The sequence below is a fragment of the Dufourea novaeangliae genome, unplaced genomic scaffold, assembly GCF_001272555.1.
Source record: "Dufourea novaeangliae isolate 0120121106 unplaced genomic scaffold, ASM127255v1 scaffold172, whole genome shotgun sequence".
In the NCBI taxonomy this organism is placed as follows: domain Eukaryota; kingdom Metazoa; phylum Arthropoda; class Insecta; order Hymenoptera; family Halictidae; genus Dufourea; species Dufourea novaeangliae.
The window spans coordinates 3,568,038-3,586,392 of NW_015374058.1; the positions used below are offsets into that span (position 1 = coordinate 3,568,038).

General features: G+C 40.3%; 1 protein-coding gene across 1 annotated transcript in view; it reads right to left on the bottom strand.

The window, feature by feature from the left end:
• Positions 1 to 322: 322 nt before the first annotated feature.
• LOC107190037 overlaps positions 323 to 18,355 on the bottom strand; it is a 108,943-nt gene continuing 90,910 nt past the window's right edge. The window contains exons 2-19 of the mRNA XM_015578753.1: positions 14,589 to 14,827; positions 14,314 to 14,499; positions 12,931 to 13,085; positions 12,573 to 12,674; positions 12,352 to 12,469; positions 8,003 to 8,135; positions 6,452 to 6,683; positions 6,175 to 6,384; positions 6,005 to 6,116; positions 5,746 to 5,917; positions 4,552 to 4,718; positions 3,033 to 3,170; positions 2,669 to 2,899; positions 2,077 to 2,316; positions 1,665 to 2,014; positions 1,314 to 1,576; positions 843 to 1,029; positions 323 to 584 (exon numbers count right to left, since the gene is read on the bottom strand). Of these exons, the coding sequence (XP_015434239.1) occupies positions 323 to 584; positions 843 to 1,029; positions 1,314 to 1,576; positions 1,665 to 2,014; positions 2,077 to 2,316; positions 2,669 to 2,899; positions 3,033 to 3,170; positions 4,552 to 4,718; positions 5,746 to 5,917; positions 6,005 to 6,116; positions 6,175 to 6,384; positions 6,452 to 6,683; positions 8,003 to 8,135; positions 12,352 to 12,469; positions 12,573 to 12,674; positions 12,931 to 13,085; positions 14,314 to 14,499; positions 14,589 to 14,827 (3,497 nt within the window). The remainder of the gene's footprint in view (positions 585 to 842; positions 1,030 to 1,313; positions 1,577 to 1,664; positions 2,015 to 2,076; positions 2,317 to 2,668; positions 2,900 to 3,032; positions 3,171 to 4,551; positions 4,719 to 5,745; positions 5,918 to 6,004; positions 6,117 to 6,174; positions 6,385 to 6,451; positions 6,684 to 8,002; positions 8,136 to 12,351; positions 12,470 to 12,572; positions 12,675 to 12,930; positions 13,086 to 14,313; positions 14,500 to 14,588; positions 14,828 to 18,355) is intronic.

An 18,355-nucleotide genomic window follows, 5' to 3' on the forward strand; every position in this document is an offset into this window, starting at 1 on the left:
TGAATGCTTACTAGAAACGTTACTAGTTCAGTTAAATTCTCAATGGAAAACGAACCTATCGAGCCAGTAGTATGCCCGTGTCTAGCGATCGACATTTTCGCCTTTTCCTTCCATACGCAATCGTTCCCGTCCCACACGTCGATGCTCTCGATACTTTGGGTAGCGTTCTCAATGGCCGATGCACCGCCGATCACATAAAGACAGTCGGATACGACGTAAAACGAGGCGAAGCACCGCGGCAACCTCAAAGACACCGCTTTCAGCCATCTGAAACAGCGTCGATAACAGCAGCTCCCGAGTTTATCCCGTGGACGCGAATAAATCAAGCGTTTAATCTAGGTAATGGGACCCGAAGGCTGTAAAGGGATACGCGACAGAGTATCGGAGCTAACAAATTTTTGATCGGGTCGTAGCACTCGACGTCCTTCGAGAACAGCTCTTTCTTCGATTTTGTCATCCCGCCAGCGACCCAGATAAGATCCCGATATTTCACGCTGGCAGGTCCCACCCTCGCCGTTTGCATCGGTTGCATCTCTCTCCACGTGAAGTCGGACGGATCGAAAGCCTCCACCGTCTTCAGAGTTCTGGAACGGAGAAAACAAAGCTGTTCCGCTTGGCGTGCTATCGAGTCCCGCTATCCGTGACAAAAATTACATCTCGTAATTGACATTAATTTAATCATTTTCGGTTTAAACCAGCGGCGGTCACGTTAACGATAATTAAAAAGGGAGAATTGGACGTAATTAGCCGGTGGCCCGCGTGAAAGAAACAGTAATTAACGAGGAAAATGAAAGAAAACGTGCAGGTAGGCGAACGCAATTACGGACACTATAACAACTCACATCCCGTTCTTGCCTTGCCCTCCTATGGCGTACATTTTCCCGTGACTGACCACCAATCCGAAGTCCTTTCTGGCTGTCAGCATGCCAGGTTCATTGAACCAAGTCCTGGTGGTCGGGTCGTAGCTCCAGACACTTCCAACCGCGGTGCTCTGTCTGTGCAGTTTGTCTTCCAAAGGATCTGCGCCTCCTAACAATATTCAAATCTCTTTTTTACACTTTTTTTTTATTATAACGTGAAGCATTTTTGTTCCGTTATATACAACAAAAATGTAGAGAATTTTATGTGAATAGTTAACTCCTGATAATTAGAACATCTACGCTGTACGTCTTTGTTAGCTACCATTAAGCAGAACGTTGCTGTCGGTTCGTATTACAAGATACAACACAGTTCTTTAACAGTTTCAGATCAGACAGGTATTAATGTCGACGATCACACTGCGCGATATTCGATTTCGTCATCGCTTGACTCACCCACTACATAGATACGGCCTCTTAAGTAAGCGACCGAGTGATGATGTCGCGGCTGTGGAATTTCTCCAACGCATTCCCAAATGTTCTCCTCGGGCTTGAATCTGTAGATAGCTTTTCCGTTGTTCCCGGCACGGCCGTACTCTTCGTGGGGATCGACGCCGCCGAATACGAGGATCGACTCCCGATCGCGAAAGTACAGGGAGTTGTCGAAGAAATAACTATCGACGTTGGAACCCAACATACTGTTGCTGATCCTTTGTGGTCTGTCAACAGTTTCTTTACTTCATAAAAATCTTACCAAATTCGGGTTCGTTCATATTTCATAATAATTAAAAAATCGAATGTACTTACGGTGGTCGTGGATAACACGAAGTTCGTATTTGAACGCTTTTTGTGACGGTCTTCACTCGCTGAGCATTATCACCGTCCTGGCAATTCGTTTTTGCTCCCTCGATTTTCTCATTGTTCGTAACATTGTCATCGAAATCTGTCGTAACTGATTTCCCGTCAGTTTGCGGAGACAACGGTTCCTCCGTTTCGGTATTGTCCGAGGGAGAAGTGGTTCTCTCGTAATTCGGTAGAAACATCGGAGATTTTATGGTTCTGATAGTCTTCGTTGCGGTTTGAGGATGCGACTCGCTTCGCGGCGTAAGTTGTGTCCTTTGGTCTCCGGATACGTAAGAAGGCACGCGCGTGTCATACTATGATTTAAGATACATGTATAATTTACGAAAACTTTCATTTAAGATGGAAGATTTTGTACTTGGTCCAATTGGCTCTCCGTGGAGCGTTGATTTCGTCCTCGGCTCTGTTCCCTCTTCTTAGTTCTCGAGCTTAGCGACCACAATGTTCCCTCCTTCTCGTTTCTGACTTGGTTTGTTGAACTATTTGAAATTCTGATTGGCTCCGCCACGAACTTGCGAGAATCTTCGCCCACTGGAATAGCTAAAAGTTCCGCCACCTTCTTGATATTCCGTTTCTCCTCCGACGTTGATTTTCTTATCTGTCGTTTAGAGAAACAACGAATCAGTCCTTTCAAAATTCTCCTGATTATTCACGATGAAATAGTCTTTATAAAAATTTGTGTCAAGTATCTGTTGTACAACATTTTACAAATTTACAGTTAACGTTCAACGTGAGAGTTCCCAAAATTAATTACTTTTCAATTAACATTTCCAACTTCATGTATATATTTAACAAAGTTCTGAACCATGGACAACGTTCCCTCATGCAAACGCCCAAAAAGAAAAATATCTTTCACCGTTCCCAATAAATTTCAGCCCCGAATATTATTTCGGTTCGGGAATACGCATATCGAATCGAAACCGAAACTTTCACACAGCGCGTCCACTAACTTCGTGAAATCTCCTTCTAGCCTTATATCCTCTATAGACGGCCTGTATTGTGGTGGCCGCCTCCTCCTCGGATTTACCGGAATCCGTGCGTTCTTCCTGGTCCCTCGGCATCTTACATCGCGTCCGTTGCATTCTCGCGGAAAATATCAGATTCAACTCGCGCTGCTGGCACCGGCAAACATCCGGTGTGTTCTTCTCTTGCCGACCCTCGTAATCCAATTTACCGACGTCCTGGAAAAAGAGAAGATCTCGCGGACTACGGGGAACAAACTTTCTCACCGAAATATCTTTTATTCTTTTTTTTTTTTTCTTCGTTTCGTCTCCCTCTCTATCTCTCTCTTTCTTCCCTATCAGGTTGTATTACCGGCAAATTCGCGGAGCGTCGAGCGTGTTCCAGCGCGTGTTTCTCGATGGCCGATGATTTATGAGGAGCTTTGGCCGATTCTCCACCGCCGGTGAATCTGGCGTCAAAGGCGGCCGTGCTCGTAGCCCTCTCCTCGTTCTGCGCAATAATTCATATCGATGCGTGTACTGGACGACGTTCACCGCGACCGAATTTTTCGTTATTCATTCGTACGTCTGTTCAACGTGTTCGAGTGACTCGAGTGAGAATGAATAGGGTAAAACTGGGTAATACGCCACGATTGACAAAACGTTTAATTATTGTTTTACGTATACACAAATGAGGATAGATGAGTGAAGACGACGCGTAAAGTGGTAATTACTTTCCACAAAATATACAAAAACTTTGAATATCAATGAAGGAATAGTGAGGCATTTTGCCAGCAGGGCGTGTTACAGTAAATCCTCGATGAGTGTTCGAAGGATCCACGGCAGTGCACATTAACTATATCATAAACTAATGTTTTGTGGTGCACTCAACCATATGTGGCAGAGATAAATACCGTTGGCTTCAAAATTCAAAGCTCTATCATTGTTCTAAACCTCATTAAAAAGTCAACGTTGCATCTAGGCATCTCTCCTTGTCAGTGCCGAGGAGTAGTCGAACACTAATCGAGGGTTTGCTGTATCTAGTTTTACCTTACATTGAAAATTCGGTAAAGATTGAGTCTCTTTTGTGCGAAACACGGTATAAATTAATAAATTGTTTATTAAGAGGAAACCTAGTCAGGTAATATTCAATCGTTACGGGATTAGTGTAATCTCAAGGTAAGAGCTTATACGCTGTAAGCGTTGTTCGAACGAACCTCTGGGTGGCATATAACGAAACGCCCCTCGATGTCATTAAGCACGGGTTTTCGAGCTGCGTAAACTCTGACCTTTGACTACAGCTCCGTGACATTTCTTAGGGGGAGTAAAGGGGAAATTTATTGTTTCCACTTACAAGCACGCCGCCGCTTACCTCGAGATTTCTTTGACGACAAACCCCGCGAAATAATTCCTGAAAGCAGGCAAGCGGAATTTCGTGAAACGTGGGAAATCCAGCTCCCGTGTGGGATATTCGTTCCCAAAACGACTCACCGTGACGTCCGCCTTTAGGATTCCATCCGTGGTGAGCAAGTTATACATCGAAACATACTTTTCTGAATCGCTTCGAAATTGTCAGTCTACTTTAAAATGCACGGCACAGATAGTCCCGGAAACGTTTTGTATTTTCACGAAAAGAATAATACACATGTGCACGAGTACTTTTTCGAGCTTAGTCTCGGTATTTAATGGGGTACATGCGACATATACGAGCTAAATAGGTTATACAAATGTCTGAACGTTCACGAGCCACTGGCTGCGATTACGCGGTCGGAAGAGAAACCTGATTCGTTCGTGAATAGAAAAATTAAGATGGCCGTCGATGATCAATGATGCCGTCTGTTTTGCGGCTTTTGCGATGATCTTCGAGTGCAGTTTAAGCCAGGGTTACTCACCCCTCTACTTCGTTCCAGACTGGTCAGGTACTCGTTCATAAATTTCGGCGGCATCATCATTGGCGGTGTCTCCGATGGTATGTAATTCGGAGGCGGGTTCTTCGAGTGCATCGGGTGCATCGCTGCATCGTTTTGAACGGCATTGTCACCTGTTATGGTTATTATGGCTGGATTAAATGTATACTTCATTATCTTAATTTACGAACAAACGTTTATACAAATTTACAGTTTCGTGGATAAGTCTACAGATGCTGAACATTTTATACACGACGTGTCAATAAAATACGATGAATGGTATTGTAATTGTTAATGAATTATCAGTCAGGGTGGTGGGGCAAAAATATTAATACATCGACTGCCACAGTGAAAACGGCTGTACGTAGACAAACACACAATATGTTGTTGTTAAAGTTATAAATCCTTGAAAATGTATGTATTTTGTTAATAAAGACTGTTGGTCGTGTTTCAAATTATACTGTAATATTAAATACTACGCAAAAATTTTGTAACTCTCAGAACGGCGGGGGGGTTGAATTTTTTTTTCTTCTAAGGTGAGGCAAAAGCCACTTTTTTCCGTCCAGGGGGCGGGTGTCCCCTTTGTCCCCTGGTTACGTCCATGATAAGCTATAGAAATATCTAACAAGTTATCATACTTTTTGTGTGTTTGAGGTTATGTAGGGGAAAATTGCTCGATTTGAACCATCGCCTAGGTTAAATCACTACTGTAACCTGTCATTTGTAAGCAATTTGCGCCTATGACAGACAATATGTATATGGTAATAGTGATTGCATTAACAAACTTACAATTAGTATATAGGCAACACATATTGTCTATCATACGATGCAAATTGCTTACACATAACGAATTATAGTAGTGGTCCATTTTAGGCGACGGTTCAAATTCGACAACCTTCCCCTAACAGAAAGACTTGTAGGATTGTTCAGTCTTTTCAGGCCAGAGAAAGGTTGCAGTGTTGAACCATCCGCCTTGTTCATATAATTTGTCTCCGAAAGACTATTCTTTCTATTCTTTCCACTAAAAAAGTGTGCTGTATCATTTTTAGCACAGTTTACGTTCGACCTCCTTCACTGTACCGGAAGGGTTAGGCAAGAATGAAACAAAAATTTCTAAGATTTATGTTTCGTTAAGTGTGTCGGTGTATAAACTCCGCAGATGGCGAGATTTAAACGTACCCGAGCTCTGGGCATAATTATTACTCGCTCTCGGAGGCACGAACGAGTAATCGTTCGGGGGTGAACTGGGTGGAGTGGGTTTCGCGCGAGTCTTTCGTGCTTTCAGCTCTGAAATCTTCGTTCTTTGATATTCCTCGAGATACAACAAGAATTCTCGGTACGTCACGTAATTCTACAACGAACAAATACAATCGAAATATTCCTTAAAATACTAGATAATTATTAATTCACGCTGTTGGAATATTTAAGTTCACGATACCTTATCCTCGCCAGCCCAATTTCGATTGGTTGGCTCGTTAAGCCCCAATAAATCGATCCAGTGATAGTAATCTTCAGTTTGATTACCGTACCAATATTTGATAATCACGAACCTGCAAATGGTTGTAATTTAACCAGCTAGAATTAAATATAATTTATTCCGAAGCTTACGCTAATCCATCGTCGACCATCTTCTGGACCTCGGGGTAGGACATCAATTCCATAAACTCGGGATTCTCCGGGTTCCTTTTCACGTCGACCAGCTGCCACGGAGCGATCAGACCGAATCGAACGCATTTCATCACATCCATCAGGTGGTGCTTTCTATTCTCCCAATCGTGCATCAACCATCGAACCGCGGACATCAGGACCTCCATCTCGCTAATGGGAAGTTACGCGGATGAGCGAGGAGACACGGTAGACATTGAGAAGCCATCACGAAGAATACCTGTTCACGGAAATGTAATTGGACTTCAGCAATAGGCACAGCTCGTCGATGGCCAGCTCCAGGAAGTCTTTGGTGCTGACGAGCATCAGGAAGAATTTCATGATCCTCGGTACCATCAGCTCCATTACGGCTGTGTTTTTAATCCTTCTAGCCTCCAAGTACAGCAAAAACGCTGTGTCTTCGGAGAACAGTTCATCGTTGTCTATGAAAGCCCAGCATTGTTCTTCTAACTCTGGTGAACGCAAAGATACAATAAAGTATCAACAAAGTGACTTGGTTAATCATATTGTTAAGCGGTTAATGACGGATTAATCTTCCTAAAACACAGAAGAAGAGGTGATCGTATTTACTAAATATTTTAAATAAAATAAAAATATTTTCTGAACCATCCTGAATCTCTGACGAATATTCAAGAGTGTTAGTAGTGACTGTGAAATATTTTTTCCTGCCTCTTCCACATTCCTGATGCCAGTCTTTTATTACGCTTCAGGGCTGACGCGAAAGGCATAAATTTCGCCAGGGAATCTAACCGATCCCGTGTAGAGCGCGGAGATACGATACACCTCCTTATTTTCTTCGGATCTCATACGGTTTATCGAAGTTTCGAGTTGGACAGTGACGTATTCAGCGGAACTCGAGCGCGGTGTCATCGAAAATTCCTCCCGCGGAAGCTTATCGCCCCCGAAGAAACTTTTCGTTCTTACTCCTGTAAGAGTGTTCGAACTTCTAAAGTGTGCTACAGGAACGGCGCGCTATATATTATGCAAGACGGTGCCGTTTCGGAAGATTGATGGGAATGGGAAATGGTAGCGGAGGCACAATGTAAACAGGATCATTGCTCGTAAACCCTTCGCATAAATAAAGACAAAGGAGGAACGAAACTTATACAGTGTCGGACATCTTCGTTCCGTATCGATCCTTTAATGATTACCGAAATTGGTTGAGAAATGGAGAAATATTCACTTACCTGTAATAGCGCTAAAGCATTAAAGAAATTAAATGACGTGGTGGTTAACATTAATGATATAATGTCATATGATTTAATGCTTAAGAATTTCTATAAAAGTGTGCAGGGTAGGATTATTATGAAATTGTTTTATGTAGTTTATGGTAATAATTGTATTGGAGATAAAATACTGAATAAGTTTTAACCTAAATAGGTTCAGTTTTATAACAGAGGCGTTTAAAAGAATACTGCACTATAGCGTACTCCAAATGTCTAAAATTCAGTATATTTATAAGCTCAATAAATTTCAGTATACGCTGTTCATTTTATGTGGGACTTGATAAAACCTTCGACGTAGATCAGTAATTTTTGTTTATTCCTAGTTTCTATAAATAAATTTGTGAAGCTTGATATTTGCATGAAGATACACAGTCCAATAATGATATAATGATTCTTTACGGAAGAATAGTAAAAAGACGTTCAAATAAATCAAACTAGAGTCAAACTATATAATTACTGTAGTCAAACTAGAGTTAATTCCGAAGTACAAGAAAATTCAAAATGTAAAATTAACCATTTTACTGTCGATTTTCTTTATTGCATACCTTTAATACCGAGATACTGGGCGGCAGTGAAGACTTCCAAGATATTATCCCGCTGCAAAAGACGGCAGCTTTCATTCTGCGAGCTGATCATCCAGTCGTAGATAATCGAGAACGCCTTCGAGGACACGTCGCTCTAATTCATATACTCCAGTTAATTGCAGAAAAAGTTAATGCGTCGCGTAAGTAAAAAATATCAATATAACGTAGGTTTACACGCAGTAGAAAATGCTCGTTGGTGCTTTTTAATTAGCCGTTTCCTTGACACGAGGCGAGCAGTAGAGCGCCATTGAACGTGGGGACAAGTGTGGACCGACCAAATGGCCGAAGATCCGTGCAGCAATTTTTAAAGGGCGACGAGCGACGCCGTTATTCGAGAGTCGCTATTCACCCTTAAGTAAAAAGAAAGTCAAATATAGCTACGGGCGGGGAAGACAGAAAGGAGTTCAAGGTCGCTTGGCTACGAGCCCATCGAGTCACTGGCGGAGGATAGGGAACAGGGAAAACCAGAAGAACAGGATGCTGACACAGAAGATTGGGGTCGCTTGCAGCCCCTTGCTGCTGTCTACTCGGTGATTTCGATGGTTCGATACCAGTGATACATTGAATTCTCTTTTTTCCTCGAATTATAATGTCCAGATCAAATGTATTCATTATCGCGTTAAGGAGCTAAGAAATAATTATTAAAGTATTTTGTACATGTTCGAAAGACTAAAATTGAAGTGCTTTTTGCGATGGTATTTAGAATGTTTCAACTAAGAACACGAATACCTATAAAATTTTACATGTTTGTGGATCAATGAATTGCCAATATTAAATTTTTCTGTTAAGGATTGTATTGAGTTATGTACTTACTCTATCAAGTTATGCATTTGTAACAGGTGCAATTGAGTGTAGCACAATAAAATGACATATTTTCTAAAGTACACTAAGTATCTATAATAACACTATTCTTGTTATTATAGATTACTCTAAGCATCTTCAAGGCTAATCATTGTATTCCAGAGACAGTTGTTTGGGAATATACATTATTTTGTTCCTCTTAACATTTTTTTTCTAATTGCACTGAGAAAACAGCTTTGGGTTACAACAGTTGCGTGGACCACCCTGTATATTTGATAAATTACTATCTAATTATCCGTTCCTCTCTCTAAACGAAGACACTTGGGGGAGAAACGTGCATACTGCTCAACTTAAAATGAAGTTTCCTTTACGAAACGTTCTAATGAATTCATTGCAAAGACATTCAGACTACGGTTGGATGACTAATCTCCCGATTCTCTAAGGCCTTACGGATAAACGCAATCAGGCTACTGGGGTCCAAACTTAAATGAGTCAGTAAAGGCGACTTACAGGCGCAGTGGATAAGGACTCAGGGTTAAAGTCATCACCTCCCCACCAAATACGATGTATGTACTTACAATTAATACATACAGGGTGTTAAAAAAAAAAAATAATCACTGTATATTCTTCGTTTTCTTTGGGCGTGAAATACTGTTTCGCTGGTATTAACATATAAGGTTCAGAATAAATGTAACATTTGCCACAAGAATAAAATTCCTTTGTGTCTAGGAAAATATTAACGATAAGGTAATTCTTGAGAGTGAAGTCGTAAAAGAAGTCGTATAACAAAGGGTTAAAGTTTCTATAGTGTCTTTCTCCTTCACCTACGGGTTTTTCCAACGCTACTCTGCCCAAATTGAACACTTCTTACACGTGTATCACATTCGAAAAATTCCCCGCGACACGAGTATCGCAGAATGTTATCGACCCCCGGAATCCCGGCAGTGACACAAAGGGTCAAAGAATTCGATCCAAGATCAAACGCAGGGTCCGCAGCAGAATCTGAGATCAGATCGCCGCCCACTCTATCAGACAAATGGCTCGACGGGAAGAAAGAGGAATCGAGCGGAAGAACGCGTGGAAATAAGCGGGCGAGCGAGCGGGAGAGCCGAAGATAAACGTCGACGCTGGTTGATCGAACACGGTCGACGATGGATACGTGTCCTAAGGTGGCGAAAGGAAAACTGATCGCGCGAACAAAAGAGACTTTATTTGGCGGACTGTAGTTTCGTGCACCGATAAACTCGTAATAGAACTTGCTACCATCAGACGCGACGCATAGTGTTTTAAAGGCTCCCGTCCATTTGAGAGTTTTTCGAGGGAGTTGCGCTCTCTCTGTTTCTTTTTTCTCTTTCTCGCGAGTGGATCGTTCAACTGTACGTCAACTGTCTGTGTGTTTGTTGTATGCTGTGACAGTACTCTCAAGAGCGACTCACTCGAAAAACTCTCAAATGGACGGGAGCAGTTGACTGTCACAGTGAAAAAAGATCGTATGTCGTCAGACACGGTTTATTTCATTCTTTAATCCTCGTAGAATGAATGTAAGGTCATTTTGACTCATCTGTAGTCGTTGGGGTATTCTTTGTAATTACTTGTAGGTCAATATATCAAATAGATTTAAAAATATACATCAAATTTCATGGAACAATTCCTTCTTGAAACCCAGGTGTAATGGAAATTCCGCTACGGGTCAAACTGACCATGCATTCGTCTATAGAGTCAGTTTCACACCATTCGTCTTCTGAGGGTTGAGTTATAATCGTCGAAAACATATGTTTTTAGTTAATAGAGGCATGGACGTAGCCACCCAGTGCACTCGCCCCCTCTCCCTGGACGGAAAAAATTGGATTTATGACTGTAAAAAGAAAACAAAGTGTGTCTGGCTACGTACAACCTTTTTCACTGTGGCAGTCGATGTGTTAATATTTTTACCGATGAATAGAGGCTCGTGATTTTGTTTGAATTTATACTCTAATATTAATTTTACACAACAATTTTTTAACGGTGTTCAAATAATCTAGTTTCTTTACAATGTACTTGTCCCTCACATTGGGGTGATGTGGCGGAGAAAGTGTTAAAACAGTTGTGTTGTCGCGAAAACTCTAACTGAGTTAGGAGAGAAAGAATTGAAGAAGAAGTAAAAGGAGGGAAAGAAGAAACACGAAGAAAAGAAGAGCAAAAACTGTATTCCTTTTTGTAGTATCTCTGACTGAGTTACGAGAGTAAGAATTGAAGAAGAAGCAAAACGAGGTAAAGAAGGAACATAAAGAAAAGAAGAGCAAGAAGAGGTCTGAAAAGTATAAAAACCTAGTAATACTGAACTTGAGACAGTCCTTACAATTCCTATACAATATCCATGGAACGTAAATTAATTCTCTGTTAACATTACAGTTTACAGGAAGAAGAAACATCAACCGCTAAATGGTATTCTTGAACACGGTGGGGATTACTGATTCTTGTGTACATATTACCTTATTTAAACAATTTTCATATGTAAATAACATTCTTAGGGATTTAGGAAATCAAAGAAACCAAGAATTAGGTCATAGAAAATTATCAAAATAACGAGTAGTTCAGGTCAGATGGCTGTTTCGAAACATTGTGTGTCGCTTTTCTTGGGGAAAATGCGAACCAGGAATCATCCCCTATCCCCCACTTTCTTCGTATAATAAATTGTTCGACGGAAGTCTGCGCGCAGAACAGGACGATTAAAGTTATCGGGGGAAGGAAACTCGTGGTTACGATTCGTTTAACGTAGTTCGTTAAGGGATGAAGATCGATGGAGGACGAGTGCTTCTGAAAGGAAATTCGTTAATGCAACATCTTGCTTTCCGAATAAACGATACGTCCGATGAAATATCAAGAACGTTCGTTCTGTCGTGATACGACCCGGTTTGCGACCAACTGGAACACGGGGAATGGCAAATGATCGAAGCAATTACCTAATTTTTGCTATCATGATGGATGTTCGATGCGGTTACGGATAATCGAGGAGAAAGGGGTTGGTTTTTAGAAGACCACCAGAAGATTAATTTCTTTTGGAAGCTTGTAAGCTTCCTGTAATCATTATTTTTTTTTTTAGAAAATTAAGATTTTAGATCGTACTCGGCTCTTTTCATAATCTCATAATTCTTTGATAATATAATTAATGAATCAAAGGTGGATCTAACACAGCGAACACGTAGAGTACCTCATAATTTCTTACAGAATTTACTTTTAATATGCTAAATATTCTTCACTGAAGGAATGATCTGTCGTTTCATCATTTTTACAACCTTCTTGGAATAATCTTCTCTCTCAGAGATTTTTCAGATTTACAATCCTCTGGTTCATTCATGCACCAAAAAGGAAGTTAAACCAAAGTCAAAGCATACAAGAATTTATATGAAGTGTCTTTCATGGTATCACTAGTTTTTAATGCGTTCAATTTCTGTTTGTTGGAAAACTGATTATTTCTGACGTTCTACTTCTCGCCCTTGCCATCCAAGCTCCAATGATCGATAACTCACCCCGGTCAAGTCGATCTCCTTGCAATTCTTCTCGTCGAAGAAGCCGCTGTAACTCTGCAGCACGAGCAGGTGGCAATGGAACTCGTCCTGATCGATTCGCACAATACAATCGGCGTTCCTCGAAAGATCGATCGTGAAATTTAGCCCGGCGATCCTGTACCGTTCGTCCCCCACCTCCTTACCCTCGCCTCATCGAAGCGGACACAACTATATAAGCTTACTTGTAATTTGTGATACGCCTGGCCAACTCCTGATAGAGGTCGGTCTTCTCCGGGAGAATTATGTTATCCCAATCGATCGGCTGCTCGCCCGTAAATCCGAGTCTGAATGAAATTACGCCGATCAAACCGTTATTGGTGTGAAACGCCAGGAGGAAACCGTTGCTGATCTACTTCGCTGTTTTTCTTTTTTTTTTTTATCGACGAACGGATGATACAAGCTAGATACAGTGTCATGAAGATTCACGACAACCAACGCTAGGAGCATACGTTTCATCCCTATAAAACTACCTCGACCCGGTTTCCGACGTTTTCGTTTTTTTATATCCGGAACAGAATGCAATCGACGAAGAACGCTTACACGGAAAGTGGCACCTCTTGCAGCAACTGGACGTCGTACGACGTGGACGGTGCCGACTGCTGCTTCTGCTCCATCTCCACTTGGGCGAGCTTCGTTTTGAACGAATGCATCGTGTGCTTCTGCGTGTCCTCGATTGTAGACAGATTTTTCTGCATCTGGAAGTTATTACAGGTGATCGTGGTTTCGCTTTAAAGTAGCGTACGGAGTGGAATGCAATCGCTGGAAAAATTGTATAATCGACAGTTAACTGACTGTTACAGATTATTCTTGAGCCGTTTCAAGATCAGTTTAATTATTTCGATGTTGCCTAGTTGCTGGGATACAGCTCGACAATACGTCGCTCTAGTTCTTAATTGCTCTATCTCTATTAGTTTCTAAACTGAAAAAAACTGAGTTTAAAGTTTACGAAGTTTAATATTATAGAAACAGGAATGTTGTGAAATAATCACACTATACAATTATTTACTGAATAACTATTTATTACAATATTAAACAAAATTTCAACTTATTATCAACATAAATTTTTAATTGTTGTCAATATTTGGAGATACCACCATTAAGGAAAGAAACTTTTAAAGTTCCAGAGTTAGAACTCAAAAGAACATTTGTCGTTTTCTAGGTTGAATTTTATTCATATTATGGTGCATTTGTATTTTTTGATAAATGGAGTTAGAACAATTAACAACTCGGGCGACAAATAGTCTATCCGGATACAGTGTTTCCAGCGATTGTATCTCGGTCTGCTACGCCATTTAACACGGATTGGGTAAACTCTTGAATAACGAAGTTTCGCTTTAACACGGTTGAAGAATTGTGTAGAATATTGTAATTTTGTTAGGTCTGGGAACCTAGCCTAGTTTTTGTTATGCATATATATAGTACTTCCTAGTTTCGTATGACACAGGGATTTTTAGGAACCCTGTTACAGTGAATCCTCGATAAGTGTTCGAAAGCTCTCGGACACTGAACACTAAATATTCCATAAACTAATGGCCATATGCGACTGAAACAAATATGATTGGCTCCAGAAATCCAAGAACTATCACCGTACTAAACCTCATTAAAAATAGAGTTACACCTGGGTACCTCTCCTTGTCAGTGCCAAGGAGCCTTCGAACACTCAACAAAGATTTACTGTATGTATAATGCCAACTTCGTTCTTTTCAACCTATTTTCAAACGACTATTGGGCAACTACTGCCACCTGGTATAATAAAAGAAACTTATTTATAAGCTGGTAAATACATTTTCATACCGGTCGGTTCTAATGGGTTAATTTCGAACATTCTGCCCAAGGAACAATGCATTAACGTTCGATCAAGAGGTATTGTAATAGGTGTATGGTCTTGTAAGACCGGAGCGCTAATCGCAGCGGTAGAGTCACCTGCGATTGATTGATCATCGACGACGAGACACCTCCTTGGAGATCGATGAGCCTAGGCCGCGTCGAGGACTCGGAAATGCGTCCGGCAGCCTCGTTTCCGGGTCTGTTCAGCTCGGCCTTGACGTTCACCTTCGTGTGATGCGGATCGGCGACCAGCACGCTGACTTTCTTCGATTCGAATACCACCTAGAATGACTACGCGTCTGCCTTGAGGCCAACATTCCCCAGGATTCGGTGAACCCCGGCTGTGTCGAGGATCGAACCAATTCGTTTACCTGATTCGGACCGATCTTCAGGTTGCCGCTCGGCGTCGCCTGAAACGGAAACACTCGCCTCGAGTCGTCGCCGTCGTTCACACTGATATACGCACGGTCGTCACCTCGTTCGCGTGGGCACGCGTGCATCTGATGCATCAGGTACGCCAAGTTCGGGCAGATCGTTTGGTTCCTGCGTTGCTTGTCGTCTCCTTTACCTAGACTACAAAGTGAGGCTTCTAAAATCTTTAAAACGGCATCTATTTTAGGTGTACCAATGAGTAAACTATTATAAAATATACAGGGTGTCCCACGCAATTGGAACAGGCTGTACATCCTAAACGGTTGAGAATAGAAGAAGATGTTATAAGTAAAAGTTAAATGGTATTAGACGGTGCATAGGACTTTTGTGCATCGGTGCATCAGAAAAATGCAACTGCACTTTTTTTTTTAAATAGAAACCTATGTTTTTGAGTGCACCAAGCGATGCAGTTTCTTGTGCTCTATATAATAGTACTACATACTTATGCCCTAAACTTATTCGTTAGGATGTTATCGAACCTAAAAGTTCTCTGAATTATTTCGGTCTCTCGGCAAGTGTTCCGGAGTACCTACGTTATGTTTCATTATAATGTTTGTAAACATGTGTTCGACATTTAGGGAGCTAAACAATTATTTTCTTTTCTGAGTACTGTAGACCCCGGAACAATACGATTTCGTATAACAGGATTGAGAAATTGTGTCGATGATTGTATAAGACGGTAGATAAGTTGACACTTTCATATTTTAATAGAAAATGTCACACGAAATAGCTTTAATATTAATTTTACATTTTTTGGTAATAAATTATTTATGACAACCTTTCTATAAACATTGTATACGGAACATATCCCCCATGTGATAGGGAGATCTACTATATTGTAATTAAAATAATATTGTATCTGAGTGCTTTATCATTATTTCAATTGTTGATAAAAATATCGTATACTTATATAAAAACGATAAATATACTGTTGTAGATAGAAATTGAAACACCTAGTAAATATAAAAGAATGCAGGTTGAAAGGAATACGCAGTTATTCGGGACTGTGAAAAGCACTCTTGATATTAAATATCGTTTACACGAGTGGAGAGAAAAGGCTCTCATTTTAACAAGTTCTATGTATAGCTTTTTGTGTATTACATGTATGACAAACAATATTTCAATTGAACTTGATTTTTCGTGGTGATGCAACTTTTATGCACAACAAAGTGTGTAGTAAGTATTCTAATTCTAGAATTGCGGTTTGTCGCTATTTTTATAATAACGAAATGATTGTAAAATAATACGTACTGTATTCCTAAGCATTAAAAGTATTATATATTTATTTATAGTCCATACTTTTGTAAACGTTCGTACATCAATTGCAGTATTTACTTGTGGTCAATTTCATTTCACACTTTCTACTCAGTAATATTTTAACTATCCGGTTTAAATATCTATTCGGTGGAACTAACAACGAGCAAGCGATACAATCGAGCGCCGTCGAGCTCTAAATAGAGTTCATTAAACGTCCCAGGCCATAACTAATTCATACTACTATCGGGAATTATCAAACGCCAGGTCTGATGACTATCAAGCATTATAATTAACAACTATCAGACATTCTAATTGGAAATCGTCAAGCTTTATGACTCGACGCTGTGATCAATCGGTAAACAAATAATATTTTTGCGACGATTAAGTTTTACCATCTACAATTAGTCTTTATTATTAATAATCAGTCATTTCTAGATTAGCTTGAAGATAATTATTAAGAAACAGACAACTGTTCATTTGCTAATAATTATTAACGGAAAACAAATGATACATTTAATCTGTTTTATTTGTTATATATTTCTGAATTTGTTGTCTGACAAAACCGACCAAGGTCATTGCGTTTAAAATCTGATGACTTAATTCTTCAATGTACAATACAAATGGCAACATATGGCAACATACCTATATTTCATAATGTAGCAGACACATATACACTTCCGGCATTGTGTATTCGAATGTATAATGTATCAGCATATGCAAATAATGCAGCGTCTCACAAGAAATAAAACTAAGACCAAACTGGACCTTAGCCTACAATCGAACATTCGAAAACAAGATTTAAATTTTTCTTTGGTTTTGTGACACATAAATTAGAAATTTCAAAATTCTTATGTTATATTTGGAAAGATCATTAAGTATTAGATAATAATCTCACTGAGAAGCTCTTTAATCGAAAAAAAAACTATTTAACCTGAAGAGATAAGAAATGATTAGAAAAACAAAAACAAAATTAACTTCTGCTTTTTTAATAAAATTCATTGAACGTGGTCGTTTCCGTCCCAAATCCCTCAAGTATAAACTATTATAGTGCAACAATGGGTTACCTAAAACGAGCCATTAGTTTCGAAACGGTGTTATTCGAGGGACGACATCGTTCCCTGAAGGCTCTATCGATCCACCGTCGCTTATCCGATCCTCTGGATACTCGATCAGGACCATCCGAATCGTCCTCCTGACGAGAAGTCGATCCTTCGCTCGACCTAATCAAATTTTTCGCGTACTTCGTCGAATATCTGGTCGAATCGGTTCTACGCTCCGCTGGCCGCGACTCTTTGCTCGCGACACGACGATCCTTAGAGCCGATCTCCGGCCGCTGCTGATAAACGTGTACGCTGAACGGTCTTCGTCGCTTCGATAAACGTCGACGACGTCTCAAAGTAGCTTTCCTCGGGTCAATCGGATATACGTGGATCCTCTCCGTTGGACTTTCCGCCGGATTCTTCCTGCGAGCAACAGAATTCCGAGATTTCTTTGGGAATTCGATCACGCGGCCTCTGACGCGATCCCGCCACGAAACTTTCGTCCTATCTAGATCGATGATAACTTCGCGAGAATGTCTCGGAAACTTCGGAAAATTTAATTGGTTTTGCGAATATGGATTCCTAGGAGGAAAGGGGGCTGCGGGAGGGGTTTCGGGCGCGTATTTCACGCTTCGCGTCTGTCGGACAGAAACTTTCGAACCGGGAAATATTGATTTTATACGAAGAAAACTGGAAGCACGGGGAAACTGGCTCTACCAATCAAAAGAGTTAGGGGAACGGCAAACGTCTCTGGAGTCCAGGCGAATAGAAGGCAGCAAATTCGGGATGGTAATGGATAACTTGGTTGACATTACATTGTTATAAATGCAATATCTTCTTTACTAATCCGATAATCGGGTTATAATTTTCTGTTTTCTCATTTACAGTGGGTAAAAGAAAATATCTGAAGATACTCGGGTTTTAAAGATAATTTGATGCATTCCTAAATTATGATACGAAGAATTCTATTGTTTTGGTTTATTCTATCTGTAGTAGCTTTTAAATAATGTATTTGTTCACTATTGTCTGTTGGCAATATTTTTCAATGTATTTGTAAGAAAAGACCCGAGTGTAGAAATACAGTTTTTATTCACTGTCTTGTACCTACAGGATATTGCACAGTCTCATAACTGCGCTGTGAATTTTATGTAGTGTAAGAAACACATTAACTCTTTCCGATGGTAGGATTCCATTCGGAATCATTAACTTGCCATTTATGACTCATATTATGAGCCTGAAGAATCACTCTAGCATCGTATCCTATAGTCTAGTTTTTTGCCGTTAGATGGATACGTTAAAAGGAAAGCTTCAATAAGGTTTAATAAGGTATCCATCTCGACATAGTAAAATCTTTAACGGAAATAGGAAATTTCTGTATAATACCTACTTTTTTAAACTATTCTCTAAAG